Consider the following 25386-nt stretch of genomic DNA (forward strand, 5'->3'; position numbering starts at 1 on the left):
ATATTTCTTTTTTAAAAAATCCTGAAGCAGAGTTTCAGGATATGTAAATATTGTCATCCACAATTGGTGCATAGTGATTTGCCTCTTGTTGCATATTCAAATACCAAACTGTGTTTAGCCCCTTTAACCCTTAAATGCATGAATGTTTCACCAATCATTCTTACATATTCGTGTCTTTAGCGACCCAGATCTATATCTAACAAGGATGGATCTCCACCTGTCGCGATAATATAAAACTTCCCTAATATTATAATATCCATTACAGAATAAAATAAAACATATTTTGTTACCTTTTGGAGCTTGGAAGGGTTCATTTTGAGCAGATGTTTTATGCCATCATCACTGTCCCCATCTGAGCTCATTTCCCAGTACATTCAGCAAATGATAGTTTTCAGAATAGGTTTGAGATCGCGAATATGAGCCCATTCGCCATCATCAAGTGACAGTTACACTCATATTTGATTGTATTCATGCTCTGCAGTAAATCGCTGAGCCATGTTTTGCCTATTCTTTCGTTTTCTGTCTGAATGAAACATCACTTTATCATTGTTTATCAGACATTGCCACCTTGTGGAATAAAGGTGAATTGTGCTTATTTCGTCATCAAAGATTCAATTATTGTTGTGCAGAAAAAAAAAAATACGTACACTAATACATACCTCGGGTCGTTAGTGACCCTATACAATTTTTACAAAAAATTAATAGGAAAATAGGTATTCTTTTATAATAGAAAGCAACATAATTACCATTAGTCATTCAAGGTCCAGAAAGGTATTAAAGACATCTTTAAAATAGTCAATGTGACTACAGTGGTTCAACCTTAATGTTATGAAGTGACGAAAATACTTTTTGTGCGCAAAACCAAAACAAAAACAACGACTTTATTCAACAATTTTTTCTCTCAACCCTGTCAGTCTTCTACGCAGTTGATGCAGTGCAGCGGTTCTGTGTTTACGTCAGAACATTATTTTTGTTTTTGTTTTTGTGCACAAAAAGTAATTCTCGTCGCTTCATAACATTAAGGTTGAACCACTGTTGTCACATTGACTATTTTAACTATGTATTTACTACTTTTCTGAACCTTGAATGGCGGTAATTACATTGCTTTCTATGGGGAATAAAAATCCTCTTGGATTTCGTCAAAAATATCTTTGTGTTTCGAAGATGAAAGAAGGTCTTACAGGTTTGGAATGACTCATGAGGGTGAGTACTTAATGATAGAAATTTCATTTTTGGGTGAACCAACCCTTAATTGTGTCCCGCTATATGGCCCACCCCAAGATATGCCGATAGTTTTTATCAAATAAACTGATGAAATGCAGCTGAAGTGTTTCTCAGAGCAACTCTGGAGATGAAGTTCACGTCCTCATATAGTGAGATGGCAGACGCTGAAAACACCACAAGCGCCACTCGTTTGAGTATGTGTAGTAGACAAAATTGTTCCACTTATTCACGCAGAACATATAGAGTTTTGTGCTTTAATATTCAGATTGCTTATATCACGACTCGACTGAGTGTACAACAGTACTTTTGATTTATTCATCTTAATTTTTACAAATTCTGTGACATTTCACATTGTATTGTAAATTCCATTTTCACAACTGGGTTCTGTGATTCTGTCTGGGGCCCTACGTTTAGCAGCAAGTATTTGTGAGAACAGACAGTTTAACAAAATGTACAGATTAATTTGCCTGCCATCTCATTATAATCACAGTTAATACGAAAACATATCATCCTTGACTTTACAGAGGAATTTGCATGTTTAAATTTGCTTTACTTAATTGTTCTGGAAAATCATGGTTGAAATGAGAAAATGTTATGAGAGATTTATTAGTGTGCATGATTCATTTTTTCCCCCCTCCTGTTGTCATTGCAGGTCAGGTGTCAGATCTGAAGGGACACTTTGTAACTCAGGTAGCCATGGGAAAAGCTCACACATGTGTCCTGACCAAGAGCGGGGAGGTGTGGACATTTGGAGTGAACAACAAGGGCCAGTGTGGTCGAGACACTGGAGCCATGAGCCAGGCAGGGAAAGGTGAGAACCGCTTAATTAAATTCAGCAAATACACGTTTTAATCAAGTCTTTGAATATCAAATAAACAAAATCTGTTATAAATATATAATCATATATTTATTTTTATCACGTTATTAGATAGTTTATTAATTAAGTTTAAATTTGTGACTTATTTTAGAAATAATTTCCACACTTAATGTTATTATATTGTTACAACTTTATTATATATATATATATGGACATCCCTGATGTACATAAATGTTTTATAGACAGACAAAGAAATATTCATGCCTGACCGTAACTAACATTTTGAATCTGAACAGTTTGTGTAGTCAGCTGCGTTTGGAAGCATGTTTTTGATATTTGATGTTTTCCTGTCATAGCGTTTGGTGTCGAGAACATGGCCACCGCCATGGATGAGGACTTGGAGGATGAGCTGGATGAGAAGGAGGAGAAATCTATGATGTGTCAGCCAGGCATGCACAAGTGGAAGCTGGACCAGTGTATGGTGTGCACCGTGTGCGGAGACTGCACTGGGTATGGTGCCAGCTGTGTGAGCAGTGGCCGACCTGACAGAGTGCCAGGAGGGTGAGAGAAACCAAACACACACACACACACACACACACACACACACACACACACACACACACACACACACACACACACACACACACACAAATCACATTTATTGACAGCATTTCAAAACAAGAAATTGCCAGGAATACAGTATTTTTTTCATTGTACTAAATGGGCCACAAGGGACATGACTAAAAATATTTGTAATTATTAATTTTTATGCTTATTAATTAAAAAATGCTGGTGTGTGGTGGGCGTTCTGGTGCAGTAAGGCTGCATCATCCAGGTGGATGCTGCACATTGGTGGTGGTTGAGGAGATTTTACTTTCTAATCATTTAATTGTAAAAGTAGAAAAAAAGTGAAAAATGTGCTGAAGTACTGTAACAAGAGTAGTAGTACTTATATTTACTATCACACTCATTTACAGCTATAGCACAGTTTAATGCATCAATGGTAGTCCTTATCCATTTATGTGTCTCTCCTTTGCAGGATTTGTGGCTGTGGCTCTGGTGAGTCGGGCTGTTCGTCGTGTGGCTGCTGTAAGGCTTGTGCCAGAGAGCTGGATGGACAGGAGGCAAGACAGAGAGGAATCTTTGATGCTGTGAAGGAAATGATACCGCTGGACCTGCTCTTAGGTACTGAGGCATCATCCAGTCACATTCAGTACAGCTCCATAGCCATCAAATCATATCCCTTTCCTGTCTGTGAGCCATTTTCATGTCAAATGTTGAACCATACTGTCTGCATGCACTAAATACTCTGATTAGGGAAGGGCAGAATGAAAATTCAACAATTACAAATTAAACAAAAAATTTAGTCACCATAAAATGCAAGTTGCGATAGTCTTTTTCCTTATTGTGATATAAATGCGAGTGAAATGGCTTCTTGAACAAGAAAATATGTAGGGTGAGTCTTAATTTTGTTCATTTCAAATTGATTGGATTGTGAAGAGGAAAGGGAAATTATTTTTATTAAAGATTTGAAGGGCACATTTTAAAATACTTTTGTGCACGGATAAATCATTTATAATAAATACTGCAATATTCCATTTAAAAAATAGAATTGTCAATTTTGATTTCATGGTGACTTTAATAACCATGTGGAAAAAATATATTAATTTAATATTTTAAAATAATAGTTTAATGTTTTTTTTGTCAAGAGGTAAAATAAAATAAAATAAAATGAAATAATGATTAAAAAATATCTGTTGCTAGACACACACAAATAAAAAATGTATTGCAGCATTCATAAAAACTACATTGGTCAATCTCTAATTACTACAATCATGTGGTATACTGTCATACTGTCCAGTCCTAATGGAGATCATTGGTCATTGGCTGCTTTGGCAATGTTGTCTTTGTATATTTGCCTAGTGAAGCAGCACTGTGTGTGTGTGTGTGTGTGTTTGTTTTGTTGGGATCATGTCTCTGCTCTTTCTCTCACTGTCTTGCATTGCATCTCATGCTCATCAATCACCTGCCTGTGTTGTTTCTCGTTTGTCTCCTCCTTTGGCCCCGCCTGTGCTGGACCTGTTATTTTAGCTGTGCCTGTCCCTCCTCCCCCAGGCGTCAATATAGAGGAGCACATCCAGATTCGACAGGAGGAGAAGAGACAGCGCATCAACCGCCGGCACCGGCTAGAGGAGGGTCGAGGTATGACGCCTACATGACCAGAACCCAGAATAAACCCAGACAACCCCGCACGTGTGTGATGCACTATGATGCAGCTTTCCAAATTTTTTGTGAATATATTGAATATTCACAATATATTTGAGAAGAATTTTGTCCACTACCGTTCAAAAGTTTGGGGTTGGTAAGATTATTTATGTTTTTGAAAGAAGTCCCTTATGCTCACCAAGGTTGCATTTATGTGATCAAAAATACATTAAAAACAATAATATTGTTTAATATTATTATTACAGTTGAAAATGACTGTTCTCTATTGTAATATATTTTAAAATATAATTTATTCGTAAGATGGCAAAGCGGCATTATTGAAAGTCTTCTGTGTCACATGATTCTTCAGAAATCATTCTAATATGCTGATTTGGTGCTCAAGAAACATTTCCTATTATTATCAATGTTGAAAACAGTTGTGCTGCTTAATATTTTTGTGGAAACTGATAAATTTTTTCAGGATTATTTGATAAATAGGATGTTCATTGAACAGCATTTATTTGAATAGAAATCTTTTGTAACTTGAAAAATGTCTTTGTTTTTATTTTTGATCAATTTAATGCATCCTTGCTTAATAAAAGTATAAATTTCCTCTAAAAAAAAAAAAAAATCTTACTGACCCTAAACTTTTGAACTGAATATTGAGAAATTCATTAGTGAAAATGGCTGTTGATTCTTTTTTGTGAATCAGGTCCAATTGTGTGTTTCAGAAATTTGAACTGAATTGAAAGTTCTGATTCCTTTTCATCAGTGCTCTTAAATGTAAACACATTTTTCATGTATTAGAAGTCTTTAGTAAAAATATAGATCGATAAATATTGCTGTTTAATGCTATATGTTGGTCTCCCTGGTGTTCATATATCTTGTGTATTTTAACTAGATTTTTTTTTTAAATTTTATTTCTTAAATTACACATTTTAAATTTTACTTGGCAACAATTGATATTTTTTAATCACTCTTTTTAGCTAATTCAGAGCAAATAAATAAACTTTGATACACACACACACACACACACACACATATATATATTATATATATATATATATATATATATATATATTTTTTTTTTTTTATGGCTTTATAAGATTATATATATATATTTCTATTAATGCTTTTAGGTATATTGTCCAGCTCTAATATTTCATATATATATATATAAAAAATGACATGATATGGACCATAATATGCGAATGTTACTAATTTTCCTGCCCAAAAACATCTAATCATAATCCATTCTCCAGTTCACTCTGTCATACACAACCTTGGTTATGAGCACATCATACATTTTCCATACAATTTTCCTCTGGGTTCAAGTATGGAGTATTATTACCTACTCAATAATACTCCAAAGGGACTGATCACCTGAACTATCAGCCTTCTACCTTACGTGTGCTTGTCTCCTCTGGGAGTGGGTTGCTTGTGGAAATTCCCTTCTTGCTTTTGTTTTCATAATGTACCATGTGTTATATACCATGATTTATTTTCCATTTGTGAGATGCTTTTCCCCATGCATGTGAAAGTTTCTCTCTCCCCCCATAGGCCCCCTTGTTTTCCCTGGTCCCCTTTTTATGAACCAGCGTGAGCAGGTGCTAGCAAGAATAAGACCCCTTCAGGCCTTTAAGCTAATGCGGGAGAGACTCAAAGGTACTGCGGTCTTCACTACAGACTCCACCTGGAGCCCCATAATGCCCTTCTGTCTCCCTTCCTTCAACAAACTGTACTTCTACCGCTTTCTCCGGAACCAATAACATCTCTTTCTTCCTCTACCTCTCTGATGAAAGACCTAACTTTACTACCTCTTTTCTCTTCTATCATAATAGTCAATTGGCCATGCGTTGTATGCTGTGCTCAGTGCTTTAAACAGTCAGACCCTGCAGTCAGGTGAAAAATATCAGTGCTAAGGTTTACGATTAAACCAAACAGCTCATTTTTCTTAACTAGACTGGGACTAGAGAATTGTCACTTTGTGGTAATTGTTATTGGGAAAACAGTGGCCAAATTAAAGTATCTTCACTTAAAATAGCACAGGCATTTTTATTTCTGCATGCTGGCTTTTAAGCTATCGTAGTTTTCACAAGGGCTTAAAATAAATCCCAGTGCATGACCAATATAAAAAGAACATTACGTCTTGTAGTTATTTAAAGAAACATTGAAATAATAGCCATGCTGATTCACCATCTGAATGAGTTTTATTTTTTGCCTAATCCAATATCTAGGTCAATATCTGAACTTTTTTATTATTAAAAGAATAGTTCACCACCTAAAAATTCTGTTATTATTTACTCTCTTTCATATCATTCCAAACCTATTTGCTGTTATTATGTTAGTTAAGATTATATTTTCTTATTTTGTCTGCGAGAAAAAGGGAATTTTTCAAGAATTGCATCTCTTTTTCATACAAAGCAGTTTATAGTAGGCCGTTGGAGCGGGAGATCTGTCATCTCCTCCAACATGATTTAGTGCAGCAGTAATCTTTTTTCATCATGGGTGGCAACAAGCGTTAGGGTGCACTACTGCCACCTATCATGTTGGCATGTCAAACAGATACAGTTACTGGATTATTTACCATATTATCATATGTGGAGTATTAACATGAAATCAGTATTTAATTTTTCATAGTTAACATCAATACCGGTATTGTGACACCTCTAGTCCATAGTGACCATATACATATGACTGTATTTTTTTAAATCTCATAATCCATTCAGCATAATCTGAACACTGTTGAAAACAATTATAGCACATCGAGAACCAATGCATCTTTTGAAATTAAACCCGAACCTAAATAAAATTTCATATCTTCTGCAGAGGGGAATATGATCATTATAATTAATAATGAATATTATCTGTTATCCGAGTAAATATTAGTAAATTGTCAATGATTAACCACTGAAATGACAGCATACAAAACTAAAATTTTATTATTATTTCTACCCTTCTTCTTCCCCATGGAATTATTTATCAGATTTATTTAGTTATTATTTATTATTTATTTATTTATTATTATATTTAAAATTTTCAATTATTTATAACATTCACCTCTGCGGCTGTAAATACAGATATCTGACAGGTACAGGTCACTTACAGTGCCACGAAACCTGTCCGAAGATATATTTTATATTATTTTATCAAATATTAGTTAACACGGATTGCACAAAATGGATGGATTCAATACAGGGGCTTTTTAAATATATGGGACTTTTTTTTTTTTTGCCACTTTTAGTGGCATTTTTGCTATGAATCCTGACTTTCTGACCCTGGTCTAGAGATGGTGAATCTGTTATATAAAATGTGTATATTTTTGCATGCATACATTTGTAGAACACAGATTTGCACTTATTTTTACACTGTGTGGTGACACATTTACTTATCTACACTATCTCAATCAGTCTGGAGTGAAAGGAGCCCACTTTTCTTGTTTTCCTTTGTTGAGTTTGTGCTACAAATCAATGCCAAATCTATTTTATTAACCCCTGAGAGAGAGAATTTAAGGTTGTGTACAATCACAACTTCCCGCTCAGTTTATCTCCTCGCCTTTATTCTGTTCCTTCAGTGTCCACGCATGCCAATATTTCAAGTCTTCTCTGTTTTTATCCTTTCCTCTGAGGCACCAGATCATCTCTCTTCCCAGGTCGTTAACAGCCCCCGGCTTCACCTGCTGCTTTAAGACATCCATCTCGTCTCTTTCTGTCCTTGTCTGCCCTTTACCTCATACTCTGTTCTGTGTTACAGATGGCAGCAGTGAACGTGGGGACAAAGATGCCAGTAAGATCACTACATATCCTCCCGGGGCCGTACGCTTCGACTGTGAGCTGCGAGCCGTGCAGGTCAGCTGCGGTTTCCACCACTCAGGTGAGTGAACATCTCTTCTGACCTTGATAGCGTCAAAGGAACCCATTGTTCATGTTCGTTATTTTGGATCAATATTTGATGTTCCTATTTTATGATATAGCAAATATGAATTGAAGTATTATGTCCATTTGTAATGTTAAAGCTGTTTTTTTTTTTGCAGTGGTATTAATGGAGAATGGAGATGTTTACACCTTCGGTTATGGACAACATGGACAACTTGGACATGGAGATGTTAATTCTAGGTAATGAGGTTTTAAAGGGAATACAGTTGTCCAAGGTCAACATTGCAGTGACCTTGACTGTCAAAAAAAAAAAAAAAAAATATATATATATATATATATTTGAATAATAAATTGAAATAAAATTATTTAATTCATATATATATATATATATATATATATATATATTCATTTCTTTTATTTCTTTTATTTATATTTCTTTTTTCTTTTATTGATATTTCTTTTATTATATTTTGTCTTTAATTTATTGTAATTATTTCCTTTTTATTATATATTTTATTTATTTTTCATTGTTTTATTTTTATTTATTTGTTTATTTTATTTATAATATTTGTTAATTTATTTACTTTTTCATTTTTATTTATTTACTTATTTAATATTTTATTTTATTTAATATTTATTTTATTTTAAATATTTATTTATTTTAATAAATTATTAGTTTATTTTATCATTTTTTTAATTGTTCATTTACTTTATTTTTGTTTTTATTTTATTTGTTTTAATGATTTATTTACTTTAATTATTTATTTATTTATCTTAATTGATTGCAAATCAAAATAGATCAACTTATGGCTCCTTTGATTTTATGCACACACACAGGGGCTCTCCCACTTTGGTGCAAGCTCTGCCTGGCCCCAGTACTCAGGTGACAGCAGGCAGTAACCACACTGCAGTGCTTCTCATGGATGGACAGGTCTTCACCTTCGGGAGTTTCTCAGTAAGTTAGCTGTTTCCCCCAACATCAGTCATCAAGTTCAGATCTTTTTATATTGGCCTGATTTTATGTTGGTTGAGAACCTGAAGATATATCTTGTGTTGTCTCAACAGAAAGGACAGTTAGGACGACCCATCCTAGACATGCCCTACTGGAACGCCAAGCCCTCTCCAATGCCCAACATTGGTGCCAAGTACGGCCGAAAGGCAACATGGATTGGTGCCAGCGGTGATCAAACCTTCCTTAGAATCGATGAGGCACTAATCAACTCCCACGTCCTGGCCACCTCCGAGATTTTCGCTAGCAAACACATCATCGGTTTGTTCTCTTGCTTGATTTACTTGTGTGATTTAAAGGGGCTATGCGCTGTCTCCTGTTAAAGTCTCTGATGACTCCCATTCTGGTCTCTCTAGGTTTAGTTCCAACATCTGTATCTGAGCCCCCTCCCTTCAGATGCCTACTGATCAACAAACTGGACGGGAGCTGCCGCACCTTCAATGACTCAGAGCAGGAGGATCTCCAGGGTTTTGGCCTCTGTTTAGACCCTGTCTATGATGTCATCTGGAGGTGAGGTTCATAATAATGACTCCATAATAATGTCATTCAGGTTCCTAAAAACACAATTTCTTAGTGTTTCAGTTGTGATATCAATTGTGATATCTGACAATCAATCATATTTTATGAAAAAATATTGATAAAAAATCTCTAATTAGCTGATATGGTACCAATATATTATGTGCCTCCAATCTTCTTCCAGGTTCCTACCTGCCACACGCGAGATGTGCTGCTATAACGCTGTGATAGCAGATGCCCGTGTGCCCTCTGCTTCGGATATCCAGGCCCTCTGCAGCATCCTGAGTCCTGAACTGGCTCTGCCCTCGGGCTCCCATGCCAGCACCACCCGTTCCCATGGAGCGCTGCATATCCTGGGTACGACAACATCATTCTACCTCAGCTTTACTACTGTTTAATATGCAGTTCACAGCACTTTCTTGTCAAGCATGTTCTCAAAACCTGTCGGGAATGAAGTCACATGATGGCAGAACATTCACCGCTTGCTAGCTGTTTCTCAATGAGTTTAGCTGTACAGGGCTGTTTGACTGACGTTGTCCAAGGAAGTGTGGCAGTCTTTTTGCTTTGTGTCTGACAAATCAAATTTTCTTTGGTCGTTTGAGAATAAGAGACCATTTTACTATGAAAACACACTGTAACTTTCAGAACTTCATCCCTAGTGAAAAAAGAACTTATTAAAACCACTAAAGCTGCAAAACACCATGGTTCTGCAACTTACAGAGTGGTGAATATATTTGAACTTGTGACCACATGTGACTACATCTACATGCCAACTATGCCTACTTGCTATTCAGTCACGGTGAGGTAGTTCAGAGAAATACTGAACAGAAGAACAAATGGAAAGGGTAAATTGCGGTAAAATCAGTCAAACCTTGTGCTGTTTCTGGATGTGTGTAGCACCTACTGCTCTGTAGATCTTTCAGACGGATTCTTAAAGGGATAGTTCACCCAAAAATGAAAATGATCCCATGATTTACTTACCCTCAAACCATCCTAGGTGTATCTTCTTTCACACGAAGACATATATTTAAAAAATCCTGGCTTTTCCAAGCTTTATAATTGGAGTGAATGGTGTGTGGATTATTTTTATGGTGGATGAATGCATTTTTTTTGGGCTTCAAAATCGTGAGCGACATTCACTACCATTATAAATCTTGGAAGAGCCAGGATATTTTTAAATATAACTCAGATTGTGTTCGTCTGAAAGAAGATATACATATACACCTTGGATGGCTTGAAAGTGAGTAAATCATGGGACAGTTTTCATTTTTGGGTGAACTAACCCTTTAAACATTACAAATGAGCGGCTTAAGTTTCTTTTTTATAATCTTTAAAGTACTTTTGGTCTTCTGCGACAGTGACATAAGAGCTGTGAAGTTTTTTTTTTTTTAAACAAGGTATCTGTTATTTGAAGAATTTAGCAGTTTAAAAACTATATTAGTCCAAACAGCAAGCCGCCGTCTGTGAAAGCAAATAGCAGACTGTGTAATTAAACTTTAACTTTCTAATCGTGTAATTCTAAGGGTAATAGAGAAGGTGGAAATGGTCAGAATAAATGAAATTATGACTAAATTGTTTTGATGCAAATAGCATTAATTATAAGTGGACCTCAGGGGAAATAATAATAATAAATAATAAAAAAAAAAATCTCTCTCAGCCCAGTCTTGTAGTAGTAGTGTGTCAGTTGTCCTTTTTCGTTCTGTGTGCAGGTTGTCTCGACACACTGGCTGCGATGCAGGAGCTGAAGATGGGTGTAGCCAGTGCTGAGGAAGAGACTCAGGCTGTGATGAAGGTCTACTCTAAAGAGGACTACAGTGTGGTCAACCGCTTTGAGAGTGAGTCCATCCAAAATCATATATATTTTATGACACTATAGCTGTAACATTTCTAAATACTATTTTAGACTGTTAAGGGGCATTGACATACAGCAACTTGAGTGGAAAAACTGCCGGTAGTCAATCATTTTAATGAGTGTTGCCGATTTCCAGCAGCATAAGCGATTTATTTAATTTTTTAATTAAAATGAAAGGTAAAAATTTGATTGTGATGTTTTGCACTGTTTTGTCTAGGTCATGGAGGAGGCTGGGGTTACTCTGCTCACTCAGTAGAGGCCATCCGCTTCTGTGCCGATGCTGACATCTTGTTAGGGGGTTTAGGTCTTTTTGGTGGCCGAGGGGAGTACACTGCAAAGATCAAGGTCAGGTGCAATCTGAGTGTCTCCTTAGTTTTGACCCTCAGCCCACTGATATTTGATTTGTGATTGAAAGTTGTGATTATGTTTGCAGCTGTTTGAGCTGGGTCCAGATGGAGGAGACCATGAAACTGACGGAGACCTACTGGCTGAGACAGATGTTCTGGCCTATGACTGCGCTGCTCGGTATGACTTCAAATAAGTACCATCCAAAACAATATCACTTAATTATTTCAAGGGTGCTGGTTGAGAAGTGTTCTAGAGAGCAGGATATATGCTATAGTTAGGTATATCCCAAAGTAAGTGTTATTTTAGTATTATTTATATACTATTATAGTATTCATTATTATTTTGAATTAGATTTTACTTTTATATTTTTAGTTTTCATCTTAATTTTTATTTGTTTTTAGTAATTTTAATTTTAGTAATGTGCTTGTAATTTTTTCTTTTATTATTTCAATTTAGCCTCATTTTTATTTCAGATTTAGTTTGTCATTTTAGTATTGCAACTTAAACTCATTTTATTTGTTTAAATTTTTCATCTAATATTCATATTTTATTTTATTTCAGATTTATTTCAGTTAACCAAAACAGGCAAAACATTGCACATTGGCTAGTTTTTAAATTATAGATGTACTGTTTAAAATGAAGACAAATATTATTGTGATCATGATGAGAGTTAAAGGTGCAGTAAGTGATTCCTGAGAAACGCTGTTGAAAGTGGATCAGATCGAGCGCCACAACACACTTGTAGACAATCAGCAGTAGGGGGTGTAAACACTCATGATGGGGGAGGAGAGAGAGTGAGCAAGAGGGAGATTTGAAGAAAGACTGTAGAAAGAGATGGCTGAGAGCCATTACAAAAGAGAAAAGGTCAGAGGAATATCACTGGAGAAAGAAGGGTTATGATCAGGCATTAATATTCTTGTTTTTCTGAAATCACTTACTGCACCATTAATGTGATGAACTACGTCTCTGCTAGAACTGCATACATTGACTAAAAATATTAAAAATACAGCAGTTGATTAAAAGACATGGAGCAAAATGGCTCATAAATACGTAATTAATTGAGATGGTTTGTTTTATGTATGCAGGGAGAAGTACGCCATGATGTTCGATGAGCCTGTGCTGCTGCAGTTGGGCTGGTGGTATGTGGCATGGGCTCGTGTGTCTGGACCCAGCAGTGACTGCGGCTCCCACGGCCAGGCAACCATCACCACTGATGATGGGTACAAACACACTTATTACTGTGATTATGTGATTATTTTAGCATTATAATTCTAGAAGGCAAGGATTATCATCATGAACTCTCTCCTGCAGTGTGGTGTTTCAGTTCAAGAGCTCGAAGAAATCAAACAATGGTACTGATGTGAATGCTGGACAAATACCTCAGCTGCTGTACAGGTACATGAGAAATTTTAGTTTAGTTTTAGTTAGCCCATTACTTTGTATGAGGGTATTATTTCTTTCACATAACCCATTTTGTTCTTATTTTCCAGGTTGCCCTCTAATGATGGTAACACATCCAAAGGAAAGCAGCAGACCAGTGAGCCTGTTCACATCCTCAAGCGTTCTTTCGCCAGGACCGTGTCGGTGGTATGTGTATAAATACATGCTAATTGCTCATGGGCCAATAATGTAAAGCTTTTTTTTCCCCCCAGATCTAATCATTTCTTTGAAAAATACATTTAATGCTATTCATATGGAAAATACAGAGTGCAGGCTGTACATAAAATATTTTATTAGCAGGGTTTTTCCTGGGTCAAAAATGGTCTTCAGTGGCTGCACTCCGTGCATTGAATCTCTCATTGACATTGTGTTTATACTTTGTTGGTTATAATGAAAGGATTTGCGAGTGTGCAGAACTCGCGCTGAACAAAATCTGTTGAGCAGACTCAGACTAACTTAAACACATCTGATTTGCCATTGCATTCACACGTTCAACAGATATGTTTGTAATTGGCTACAAAGCTCAATGCTGCAAAAATACATTGTAAATAGAAACCTTTGATGCTCTTCACAGAGTGCAAACACAAACACTCATGGGAGTGTTTTAAAGTGTTTTAAAGCAGCCGGCTATCAGTGGGTATAGTACTACAGATATTGAACGGCAGATATCTTCACTTTATATGACCAAATAAATCTTTGACGAGGCAAAGATTCATTTTGGTGGCCACCAAAATATTTTTAATGCAGGAAAAACCCTAATTACATTTTATATGGTGGTTACACCACCGGTTACAAGTTACTGAACCCAAGTTTTGTTGAAAATTGCTTTTCAAAAATGTATCAAACTGACAGATTTCTTAGAAATGACAGATTTAAAATGATTGGTGACTAAATTAAAAGCAGTTTTGTATGAAATATTTTTAATATTAAAACAAGATTCTGCCAAATCAAAGTCAGTGTGGTATAACCAACATGTTTGAAGCCGCTTTTTAGGCAAATTGAAAGTAATTTCATAGAGCCCTATGACCAGAAAGTGAAAAAACAAACAAAGGCAGTTTGACAGTTTTTCGACATGGCAAGGTCAAACGGAATAAACGCAAGAAAAATTATATTTGTGAAATGGAACAATATTGAAAATAATAATAAAATTTGTACACCCATGTATAGGGTGTACTGAAAATATTGTATTACTTTTTACTTGATGGTTACACCACTTAAACAAAAATGTAAGCTGTCATAAATACACTATTACTTATCACATTTTTAAGTAGATTATAAGATTTCTTTTTCACCATCTCTGGCATCCTTGTTTGTCATTGATCCTTAAATGTGCTCATGCTGATAGTTTGACCTGCAATTTCCTGAAAAGGAGATGTAAGCAATACTAGCTTGTATTTTCATATAATATCCTTCTGTCTTAAAAGAAATTGGCAAGGAACAGATATACAGAAGCCAATTCGGTTTATACTTTAGTGTATTTAAGAAAATCTCTTGACTATTGGCGCTTTTTTCCAGGCGGCCTAACCGTTTGGTGCAGTCAAACGAACAAGTCAAGTTAATAATAGGTCAGATCCTTGGTTCATTTCCAAGTTGTGTGTGTTTGTTCTTATTCAGGACTGTTTTGAGTCTCTGCTGAGTATCCTGCACTGGAGTTGGACCACGCTGGTGTTGGGAGTGGAGGAACTGAGGGGACTGAAGGGTTTCCAGTTCACAGCCACACTTCTGGACTTGGAGCGCCTGCGGTTTGTGGGCACCTGCTGCCTGCGACTGTTGCGTGTCTACATCTGCGAGATCTTCCCCATTTCTGGTATTATACCTTCTCTGTTTTTTAAAGGATTAGTCCACTCCCCCCCCCCCCAAGATGTCCATGTCCTTTTTTCTTCAGTCGAAAAGAAATTAAGGTCTTTGATGAAAACATTCCAGGATTTTTCTCCTTATAGTGGACTTCAGTTGACCCCAAATGGTTGTAGGTCAGAATTACACTTCAATTGGCCCCAAACGGTTGTAGGTCAAAATTACAGTTTTAGTGCAGCTTCAAAGGGCTTTAAACGATAACAGACGAGGAATAAGGGTCTTATCTAGTGAAACAATCGGTCATTTTCTAAAAAAAAAAAAAATAAAAATGTATATGCTTTGTAAACACAAATGAAGCAAGGGCTTCCGCCATACCATCTTCCATCATACCACCTTCCGTATTCTTCAAAAAGCTTACGCTGTATGTCCTATACCTTCCCTATTCAACTTACGGAATGAATGCGGCGCCAGTTCTGTTTTATATAATTTTTTTTTTTTTTTTTTTTTTTTTTTTTTTTTAGAAAATCGTTTTGCTATCGTTTCGCTAGATAAGACCCTTATTCCTCGTATGCTATCGTTTAAAGCCCTTTGAAGCTGCACTGAAACTGTAATTTTGACCTTCAACCGTTTGGGGCCAATTGAAGTCCACTATAAGGAGAATAATCCAAGAATGTTTTCATCAAAAACTTTAATTTCTTTTTGACTGAAGAAAGAAGGACATGGACATCTTGGATGACATGGGGGTGAGTAAATTATCAGGAAATTTTTATTTGAAAGTGGACTAATCCTTTATGGGATGTTAAAGTGGCATCCCACTAGCTGTTTGTCAGCTGAAAATTGGCTGTAAAATTATCTAATGGGATGCCGACCTAAATTCCTAAATATCTTGAATAAATGATATAACAATCATCTTAATTATCATTTTAAGAGATCTTATATTTGGGGATGGAAAAACAGGAATCGCGATACAGCCTAATGTGAAAAGACTTCAACTTCAAAAGACTACGATTTCATTAAATGAACATGAGCGCTGCACTTTTCAAAATAAAAATGTGGTGCTGTTGCTTATTCTACAGGCTCGTGGTTTCAGAGCACTTCACAGTCAATGAATACCGCACATCTATGCCAATTTTTGATTGTTAATGATCTACTGTTGATGAATTATGACAATGTTAACTTCATGGTGTTTATATTTTAATGTTGTAGATGGTTGTAAAAGTGCATATTTTAGCTCCCTCGTCTTTTTGAATGAGCAGCCGGCAATAGTAAAGCATAGACATTTTATGCTTGAAGGTTTTTTTTCTCCTGGTTATTATTAGTAATTTGGTCACACAAACTGTATAAATAGCATTTAATTCAAAGTAAACTCTTGTAGCTTCTGTCTAGCCTGCCCTGTCACAGGAAGGAAAGACTAAGAACATTATATAACACACACTATTCAATATATAGATTTTACTAGTATCTGTTTTTTACAGTTATATACAGTTTACACACTATAAAGTAGGCCCATAAATAAATACTTAATTATTTAATACAGTTTGAATTAGAAATATTTAAAAACCCAGTGTATGTTTTGTATTATAATAAATTAATTCATTTTGCTTGCAAATGTCTCCTAGTATCTTATTGTACTCCTACATTTTTTAACTTAAGAGCACATGGGCTCCTTGGGGGAAAATGTAGGTGTTAAGCCCTGTTAAATTGATTTAGAGCACTGCTGTGACTCTCTTGACACTGTACTACTAGACCTTGTCACCTGGTCTTATTGTTATACACTGAATCTGTGCTATCACTTCTTGCTGAGTCGTACAGTCGATGTCACAAGTGGAATTCCCTTGAGTTATCAAATGTAATCTACATTGATTGCCAGGGTCTCATGTCACACTAGTCCTTTAAGCACATATAATGAAGAGGAAGACAGCTTTGGGCCAAAGGAATAATCTTGAGCACCTTTGAATGACAGCATACTGTTTGGACTGTTTGTGTCTCTTATCTAGCCAGTACCAAAGCTGTTGTGGAGGAGTCCAGCAAGCTGGCGGAGTGTGTAGGAAAGACACGTAGCCTCTTGAAAAAGATCCTGTCAGAGGGGATGGACAACTGCCTGACCAAGCTGGACAATGACCCGCAGGGATATCTGAGTCAGCCCCTCACGCTGCTGGAGGCCGTGCTGCAGGAGTGCCACAACACCTTCACTGCCTGCTTTCACTCCTTCTACCCCACCCCAGCCCTGCAGTGGGCCTGTCTCTGTGACCTGCTCAACTGCCTGGACCAGGTATCAGAATCATTAGAGATTCTAGAGTTGTAGTTGGAAGTTGCATTTTAAGGTAGGGACACACCAAACCCATGCCAAAGAACTAGCACTGATGAAAGCCGACTGTGTTGTCCTCTCACGTCGCCTGCGTCAGGGTAAAAAAACTGCACGTGAACACACAGAGAGAACTACAGCCGACTGTCAGCCAGCACGCACGTTCTGCGCCTGTGTGTAAAGAGACCTCTGTCTATTTTTTTTCATATGTATTCATAATTCAGAAAGGGAGACCGGCGCTGCAGATACACTGCAGATACGTAAACAAAGCAGCGCGTATTTGAATATCATTAATGATGATCACTTTCTATATTCCACTCGGTTCACGTTAATATTAAACATTTGCCCAGGAACACTATATGATGTAAAATTAGAACAGCTTTCTGTCTGTACCTTCTTGACTTGTTTGCTCACTGCTATTATTCTTGCGCTTCGACTTGTTCACTAAACTGAACAGCCAATCAGAGTTCTCTCTCTCGCCTGACGTCCCGATACCGATTCTACATGCTGAATCGGCCCAAAAAAACCCAACGACATCTGACTAGAGCCAACAATGCAGAACACACCGGGAAAACTTAGTCGGCCGATGCTTAAAAACGGTCCCGATGGCTGATCTTTGGCTTGGTGTGTCCCGAGCTTTAAGGGATAATTCACCCAAAGGGATAGACTCATCCTCATGTCGTTCCAAACATGTTTGACTTTCTTTCTTCTGTGGAACATAGAAGATATTTTGAAGAATGTTGGTAACTAAACAGTTTCAGGTTCCAGTGACTTCCACTGTATGGAAAATACAGTGGAAGTCAGTTTCCCCAAACTGTCTGGGCATCAAAATTCTTCAAAATATTTTCTTTTATGTTCAGCAGAAGAAAGAAAGTGAGTAAATGATTTCAGAATTTTCATTTTTAGGTGGGCTATCCCTTTAAATTAGTAAACGGCTGATGTGGTCTCATTTTTGCCAGTCTATAAATCATATATGGATGAATCTCAGTAAACCCATCAAAAACATTTCCAGGTCATTGTTTCTCTCATCATCAAAAGGGAGAAATAATAAATTATGTTTTGCATAATATATATATATATATATATATATATATATGTATGTATATGTATTACGGGTGGGAGAATCGTTGGAGAATGTATCGCGATTCTCCAACGATTCTGGATCGATTTATGAGAATTGTTTTAGTTTTTAACCAGATGCGCGATGACGCTGAGTGTGCTTTAGAAACACCCTTGTTCTGCTTGCTTCCAATTCCTCACACACATACACCACTCGAACCTTCCGCAAAATAATCATTCATAAAGTTTGGAAAGGTTGAAGCGAATTGCAAAGGACATTTGCGGGCTTCATTGCACAGGATGGCCTGTGGGAGACGCTCTACGAAATGCTCTACAAAGCCATCATTTATGTTGCTTGTAATGCAGTGGACTTATATTTTTAAAATTTGAAACTCAGAAGGCTGCTTTCAAATGCTGACGCGCGCTTTTGTGAAGAGTGCTCGCGCATGCGGCTGTGCGCGACTCCGTGTAAGTGGTTTAATGCACTTGCGTCTAAAAATGGTTTTATGACGCAAAATTAATGTGAACACAGCCAGTTATGTCTTAAGGGATTAAACGGACAGGACAAACCACATTACTTATATTTTAAAAGAGATCCGTGCATGAATGCAGCTTATTAGAGCTCCCGCCGTCAATGTGGTCATAGTAACAATCAAACAACAGTAAAGATGAGAAAGAAAAATCACTCATCAGTTCCTAATGGAAAACGTTAAGATACTTGTAATATGTTTCTTTGCTCCTCCTTTATTATTTGCTATTTGCTTGTATGTTTTGAAGTTACATTTTTCAATTTGTAATTATTTTAAAAAGTAGGCTACTTGTAATTACTTACGTAAGGATATGTAAATGTAAGGATTTTAAGATTTTCAAGTTGGTAAACTAATTAATTTATTAATAAGAAAAAAAGTAGATCAAGATTCCCACCCCTAATATGTATGTGTATATATATGTGTGTGTATGTATGTATGTATATGTATGTATATGTATGCATGTATATATTTTTTTTTTATATATATATATATAAAATTTGGAGGTGAAATGTGACCTAGATATGTTTTTGTGAGAATCACCTCTTTAACTGAGAGGCTTTTTCAGCTGAACCACTTTCAGTTCCCAGCTCTCTCTGCAAATGAGCCACTTGACAGATTTAGGCCTGATAAATTTGAGCTCAAAATATCGCCAATGAAACTCTTAATCAGAAAGATTGTCTACAAAAAACAGCCTCCATATATTTTCTTTTTTTAATTTCTGAGGAGTACAGTTGTTACTTTATTGATATTGGACATATAGTCCGGTTAATTGCATCAAGGCTCTACTAATCATAACATTGACCTTCATGTTGATGTCCAGGACATTCAAGAGGCGAACTTCCGCACGTCGAGCAGCCGTCTGCTGGCTGCGGTGATGTCAGCACTGTGTAACACGTCGGTCAAGCTGACCTCTATCTTGCCCATCGCGTACGACGGTGAGGTGTTGCTGCGCTCCCTCGTCAAGCAGGTCAGCACGGAGAATGACTCTGCCCTCGCTCACCGCTTCCCCCTGCTGGTGGCACACATGGAGAAACTCAGCCACGTGAGTACCATCTTCTGTTCAAATATTCTGTTCAAACATTTTTAAAATTACAGCATTTTATTAATGCTCATCTGCCCCAGCGGTCACAAAATACTCTTTGTCGTGTCTTGATCAGACGGAAGGAAAATCTCATGGGCATGACGACTTTCCGGGAGGTTCTGGAGAAGATGCTCGTCATTGTGGTGCTTCCTGTGAGGAAGAGTCTGAGGAAGGAGGTTGAGCTCTTTTCTCCTCATCTGGTGTCCAACACCTGTGGCCTGCTGGCCAGTATTGTCAGTGAGCTGACCGCCTCTGCTCTCGGCTCTGAGGTTAGAAGGACAAATCTCCTACTTCTCTCTCATTCCTCTCTTCCTCACATACACACACTTGTCCTAGTGTCTTTGTCCGCAGAGCATTCGCCTGCTGCTCTAATTGCATTACAGCCACCAACTGGCCATAAAAAGCATTTAGATGGAGGAAAAAAATCACTGTTTCATGAGATCTTGATGTTCATGAATCTGTATCCGTAGAGCTCCACAGAAAGCTCTGTGCGTTTGTTATTCTGAAAGTTTAAAAGATCCCTGTCCTATGTCCTTTATTTAAAAAAAGTTTATATTAAATGTATAGTTTATAAGGTAAAATTAATGTTTTTTTTCCTGAATCTTCACACATAAATAAAAACATAAGAAGAATAAAATATATATATATATATATATATATATATATATATATATATGTGTGTGTGTGTGTGTGTGTATATATATATATATATATATATATATATATATATAAATATATGTATATAGTCACAGTTCTCATGCAATATGGTGAGGAAGAAAAATCTTACTGAAGATGAAAAGCATGAAATGGTGCAATGTCATGCAAAAGGCATGAAAACAACTAATAATGTGTAAAAACTGAATGGAAATTATCGAACTATCATAAGATATGAGTAATTTACAGCACAAGAGAACTCGGTCAGATAAAGGCTTATTAATGAAAGTTTCTGTCAGAAAAAATGTATGTATAAAAAAAAAAAAATGAAATAAAATAAAAAGGCTTAATAATGTGGAACAACCTCTTTAAGTAAGGTTTCCATTTACCCAAGTAGACCTGGCAAACTACTCAACAAACCTGAGATTGATACCAGTTATCTAAAAAGATATGGGAAATAAAACAAACAAACACTTTCTATGAAAAACTAAAATCTGAATGTTTATTGTACTGGAATCCTATTGATATGTAACTCGCATAATAATTTGGAACCCGTGTATATAATATATAGTTTTTTTTAAAGAAATATTTAAAATGTTTATTATTTTTAAAATATTTACAAAATTATCATATTAATGTAATTATTTATAATATATTTGTTTATTAATATATTTAAGCTTTTCCCCCAGGCCGTTTGGGCCTTGAACAGGACATTTCTGATTTATGTTAATGTATATAATTTCTATTCTGATTTGTGTACAGGTTTTTTTTAGATTGTATTTCTGTTATTCTTATGTTTTATTTATGTGTGGAGAGTGGAAAAAAAAAAGCATTTTACTTGATGTATTATGTATGGTGTGAATTTAAATTTAATATATAATATATTGTAAAATATTTTTAAAAATATTAAAAATATAAAAAATATATTATTTCTAATAAATAAATAAATATATATATATATATATATATAATTTTAATATATAATTAATACAATGGCATGTTACTTTCAGTTATAAACTAAGTTTGATTTGGTATTAGCATTGTTGTAAAAATGGTATGATCATTTTCAATTTAATTTAATTTTAGTACTGAAGTACCTCTATTTTTTTTATTACATATTTTGTAATATGATCAATAATAGTGTGCTACTCCAACTGTTTAAAACATTTTACCATTTTTAAAAGCATTGAATGCTGTAGATTTATTTCCCATAATCAGCATAAAAATGGAAAGTGCACAGATTCCATCTCGCCTGCTCATGCGGGATTGTTGTAGTAAGAAGCTGAGTCATGAGCGCAGGTGTGTCCTCCACAGGACCACAACAAGTCTACTGCAGTCCGTCTCTCTCTCTGATGACTTTGGAAAAGGCCGTTGGCTCATTGCCATGGTAACTGGCATGTCATGCTCTGTTCGAGTATGTTATGGAGACTGTTACAGCTGCTTTGCTTCTCTTTACCTCTATTCATTACCAAAGGTGGAATATAAAGCGTATGTTGGCTAGTAGAGTTACAAAAATGTCGTGTTTCTGCTGTTTGTAATAGCACAGGAAGAGCAGGGTTTTATGTGTTGGTTGTCATGGAGGCTCCTGTTCAATAACAAAAAACATTCTCTCTCAGTTATTCTTATCTGGCCTACTGCCACCTGCTGGAAGAACATGTGAGAGTTCATCTTAAAAGGATAGTTTTTATTTTCAGATGAACTATCCATTTAATGTGTTGCAACTCCAAAACAAACTTAAAATGTAAAAATGCCTCTACACTAAATGTAAATTTTGGTGTACACTTTCTGTCTAAACTTCTTGAATGTTGTTGTGCAGGTGGATGGGCTGAACTCCTTGCACTCAGTGAAGTCCACCCCCAACCGCTTCACTAAGACCAGCCAGGGACGAAGCTGGAACACGGGGAACGGCTCCCCTGATGCCATCTGCTTCACTGTGGACAAGCCAGGGGTGGTGCTGGTGGGTTTCTGTGTGTACGGAGGGGGAGGCATCCATGAATATGAGCTGGAGGTGCTCGCTGATGATGTAAGTTCTTTTCTATATTCATCACCTCATTTTCCCATAATTTACTCACCCTCAAGCCACCCTAGGTGTACGTGACTTTCTTCTTTCAAGTATATTAAAGCTGCAGTCCGTAACTTTTGTTGCTTTAGCGGTTAATAAACAAAACTGCATGCATCTTGCGGAAGAACATTGTAGCCAGAGCTACTTCTCTCTGTTCATGTCTATGACGAGTCATGCAGGTACTGTGCTACTCCGCAGCAGTGGTACGACCCGAATAAGTCTAAAATAGTCAGAATAAAAACACTTATTATAGGTGTACCGTAGTGATTCAGGATAAGACAAAATCACGGTTTGGAAAAAGTATTCATGATGTACTCACTCATTATATAATTATTGTCAATTTTGAGCAAAAGTTACAGACTGCAGCTTTAAATATTATCCTGCTCTCCCAAACTTTGTAATGGCATTGAATAGTGCCATAGAGTTTTTGCGAATCCATCCATCATAGAAGTAATCCATATGACTCCAGTGGGTTAATAAATACAGAAAAATATCCATATTTTAAACATTATAAACTATAATCCGTGAGGGCTTGTGAACGTGCAAATGGTCGTTTCCAAAAGCCAGTGGTTATTGTTTATAAAGTTTTAAATATGGATATTTTTCTGTATTTATTAACCCACTGGAGTCTTATTGAACAAAAACAATTTAGAGTAGTAGGACTTGATTTTGACCATCGAGAATTGATTGGATGGTTGTGATGTCATGTGAGTGACAGGTTGTCTCGTCCTTGCGCCAGTAAACACATCATCGGAGAAGAGATGAGATGTTGCTGCAAGAGGGAGGCACATGAATTAAAAATAATAATAATGTGGTACAGATAAATCATTTATAATAACTACTGCAATAAGGAGGAAAATAAACAAACAATAATTCGCCTGTAAAAAGACAGAGGCTGTGAATGAGGATTTGGGATGAGAAAAAAAGAGATTCCATGTGTAGTCCAGTGGAATAACTTAGGAATATTGTTAAAATCATGGCAGCTCACAAAACAGAATACAAAGCCAACATATGGCTTAATCCAAATTTATGGGCTCACGTTTCTCTCATTCGGGCATGAATCCAAATGGTTCCCTGTGTTTCATCCATGTCCCAATATCCATATAAAACAGCAACCTTCACATGAGTAAAAATGTGTTTGGTGTACCAGCGCAACTGCACATGGCACAGCCTTGCTGTACAACAGACAGTTTAAATTGAGTCGTGTAACTTTGTTTGGTGAACTATGCTTTAGTTTGATGATGAGTAGGCTGCAATGTAAAGTTAGAAAGGCTAGAACTGATATGGTGTGTGCTTACCGTTAATTGTATTACATAAGTTGCTTTGAAATATAAGTTTCAGCCAGTTCCCAGATGATAAAAATGTGACTTATATCCTTATGGTGCCAAGTCGGTTTGGGGCGAACTCTTGGGTGAACCATTCCTGTAAGTTAGATCGTGTGAATGAGTTCTCCCAATGTCTTACCCTGTTGTTTTTCTCTGTGTTCCTGTTCTGTCCATCTGTCCTGTTTTATCAGGCTCAGACGGAGCACCCTGGAGATTCCACCCACTCCCACAGATGGACGTCTCTAGAACTGGTCAAAGGCACTTACAGCACTGACGACTCCCCCAGTGACATTGCTGAGATCCGTCTGGACAAAGCTGTTCCTCTGAAGGTGCTGTGAATTTTACACATGAATCACGCAAAGCATAAACTTCACTTTGGCACAAACTCACTTCCACCCTGTTGCTCTTGCAGGAGAATGTGAAATATGCTGTCCGTCTGCGTAACTATGGCAGCCGCACAGCCAATGGGGATGGAGGCATGACCACCGTACAATGCTCTGATGGAGTTGCCTTCACCTTCAGCACCTGCAGCCTGAGCAGCAATGGCACCAACCAGACCAGAGGCCAGATCCCTCAGATTCTCTATTATAGGTCCATACTATAGACTCTTTTATCTGCCTACAAAATTCCTTCTTTTTTTCTAAAGGATGCAACATCATCTTGACGGCTATTGTTTGTTACAGGAGTGAATATGATGGAGACCTGCAATCACAGCTGTTAAGCAAAGCCAATGAAGAGGACAAGAATTGCAGCCGTGCTCTTTCTGTAGTCAGCGTGGTGGTTCGGGCGGCCAAAGACCTCCTCCACAGGGCCTTTGCTGTGGACGGTGAGGATCATTTCCTTAGGTTTCCCAAAGAGTTTCCCATTTGTTATTGGTTTCACAAAAACAGTCCCAGCTCACCCTCACACCATTTGTTTAGCTAATGTTATTATGATAGAAATAAGCAATTATATTTTGTATAACATATGAACATTTTGCATTATAACATGATTTTCATGATAATTAAGCAAAGCATAACATTACCCTAATGCAAAAAAAATCGTATTCATATAACCGCGATGTTCATAAACATTGTGTTTGTTGATCATGGTAATATTCAGTACATTAATATAAATCTCATTAGATTCATGATTGAGAATAATGGGGATTCCAAAAATCTAAAGTAAACTGCATTACGGTAATGAAAATTGGGGGGAAAATGTCATAAATACATAAAACACAAAATTATGTAAAAATTTCTGTTTTGTTGAGTATCCTCATGAGCACAAAATCCTTTAACAAGGATTAAT

The 25386-nt window shown here is 36.5% G+C and overlaps 1 protein-coding gene across 1 annotated transcript in view; it reads left to right on the plus strand.

The window, feature by feature from the left end:
• Nucleotides 1-25386, plus strand: part of mycbp2 (MYC binding protein 2) — a 107828-nt gene that overhangs the window by 30163 nt on the left and 52279 nt on the right. The window contains exons 14-38 of the mRNA XM_051905991.1: nt 1877-2035; nt 2398-2602; nt 3081-3226; nt 4133-4243; nt 5807-5911; nt 8000-8119; nt 8280-8361; nt 8959-9076; nt 9187-9391; nt 9487-9640; nt 9831-10003; nt 11356-11481; nt 11716-11843; nt 11932-12023; nt 12932-13066; nt 13158-13241; nt 13337-13433; nt 14901-15093; nt 17078-17352; nt 19795-20016; nt 20139-20324; nt 22526-22732; nt 24288-24425; nt 24509-24687; nt 24780-24922. Coding sequence (XP_051761951.1) covers nt 1877-2035; nt 2398-2602; nt 3081-3226; nt 4133-4243; nt 5807-5911; nt 8000-8119; nt 8280-8361; nt 8959-9076; nt 9187-9391; nt 9487-9640; nt 9831-10003; nt 11356-11481; nt 11716-11843; nt 11932-12023; nt 12932-13066; nt 13158-13241; nt 13337-13433; nt 14901-15093; nt 17078-17352; nt 19795-20016; nt 20139-20324; nt 22526-22732; nt 24288-24425; nt 24509-24687; nt 24780-24922 — 3783 coding nt within the window. The remainder of the gene's footprint in view (nt 1-1876; nt 2036-2397; nt 2603-3080; nt 3227-4132; nt 4244-5806; nt 5912-7999; nt 8120-8279; nt 8362-8958; nt 9077-9186; nt 9392-9486; nt 9641-9830; nt 10004-11355; nt 11482-11715; nt 11844-11931; nt 12024-12931; nt 13067-13157; nt 13242-13336; nt 13434-14900; nt 15094-17077; nt 17353-19794; nt 20017-20138; nt 20325-22525; nt 22733-24287; nt 24426-24508; nt 24688-24779; nt 24923-25386) is intronic.

The sequence above is a fragment of the Ctenopharyngodon idella genome, chromosome 9 (genome assembly GCF_019924925.1).
Source record: "Ctenopharyngodon idella isolate HZGC_01 chromosome 9, HZGC01, whole genome shotgun sequence".
Lineage (NCBI taxonomy): Eukaryota > Metazoa > Chordata > Actinopteri > Cypriniformes > Xenocyprididae > Ctenopharyngodon > Ctenopharyngodon idella.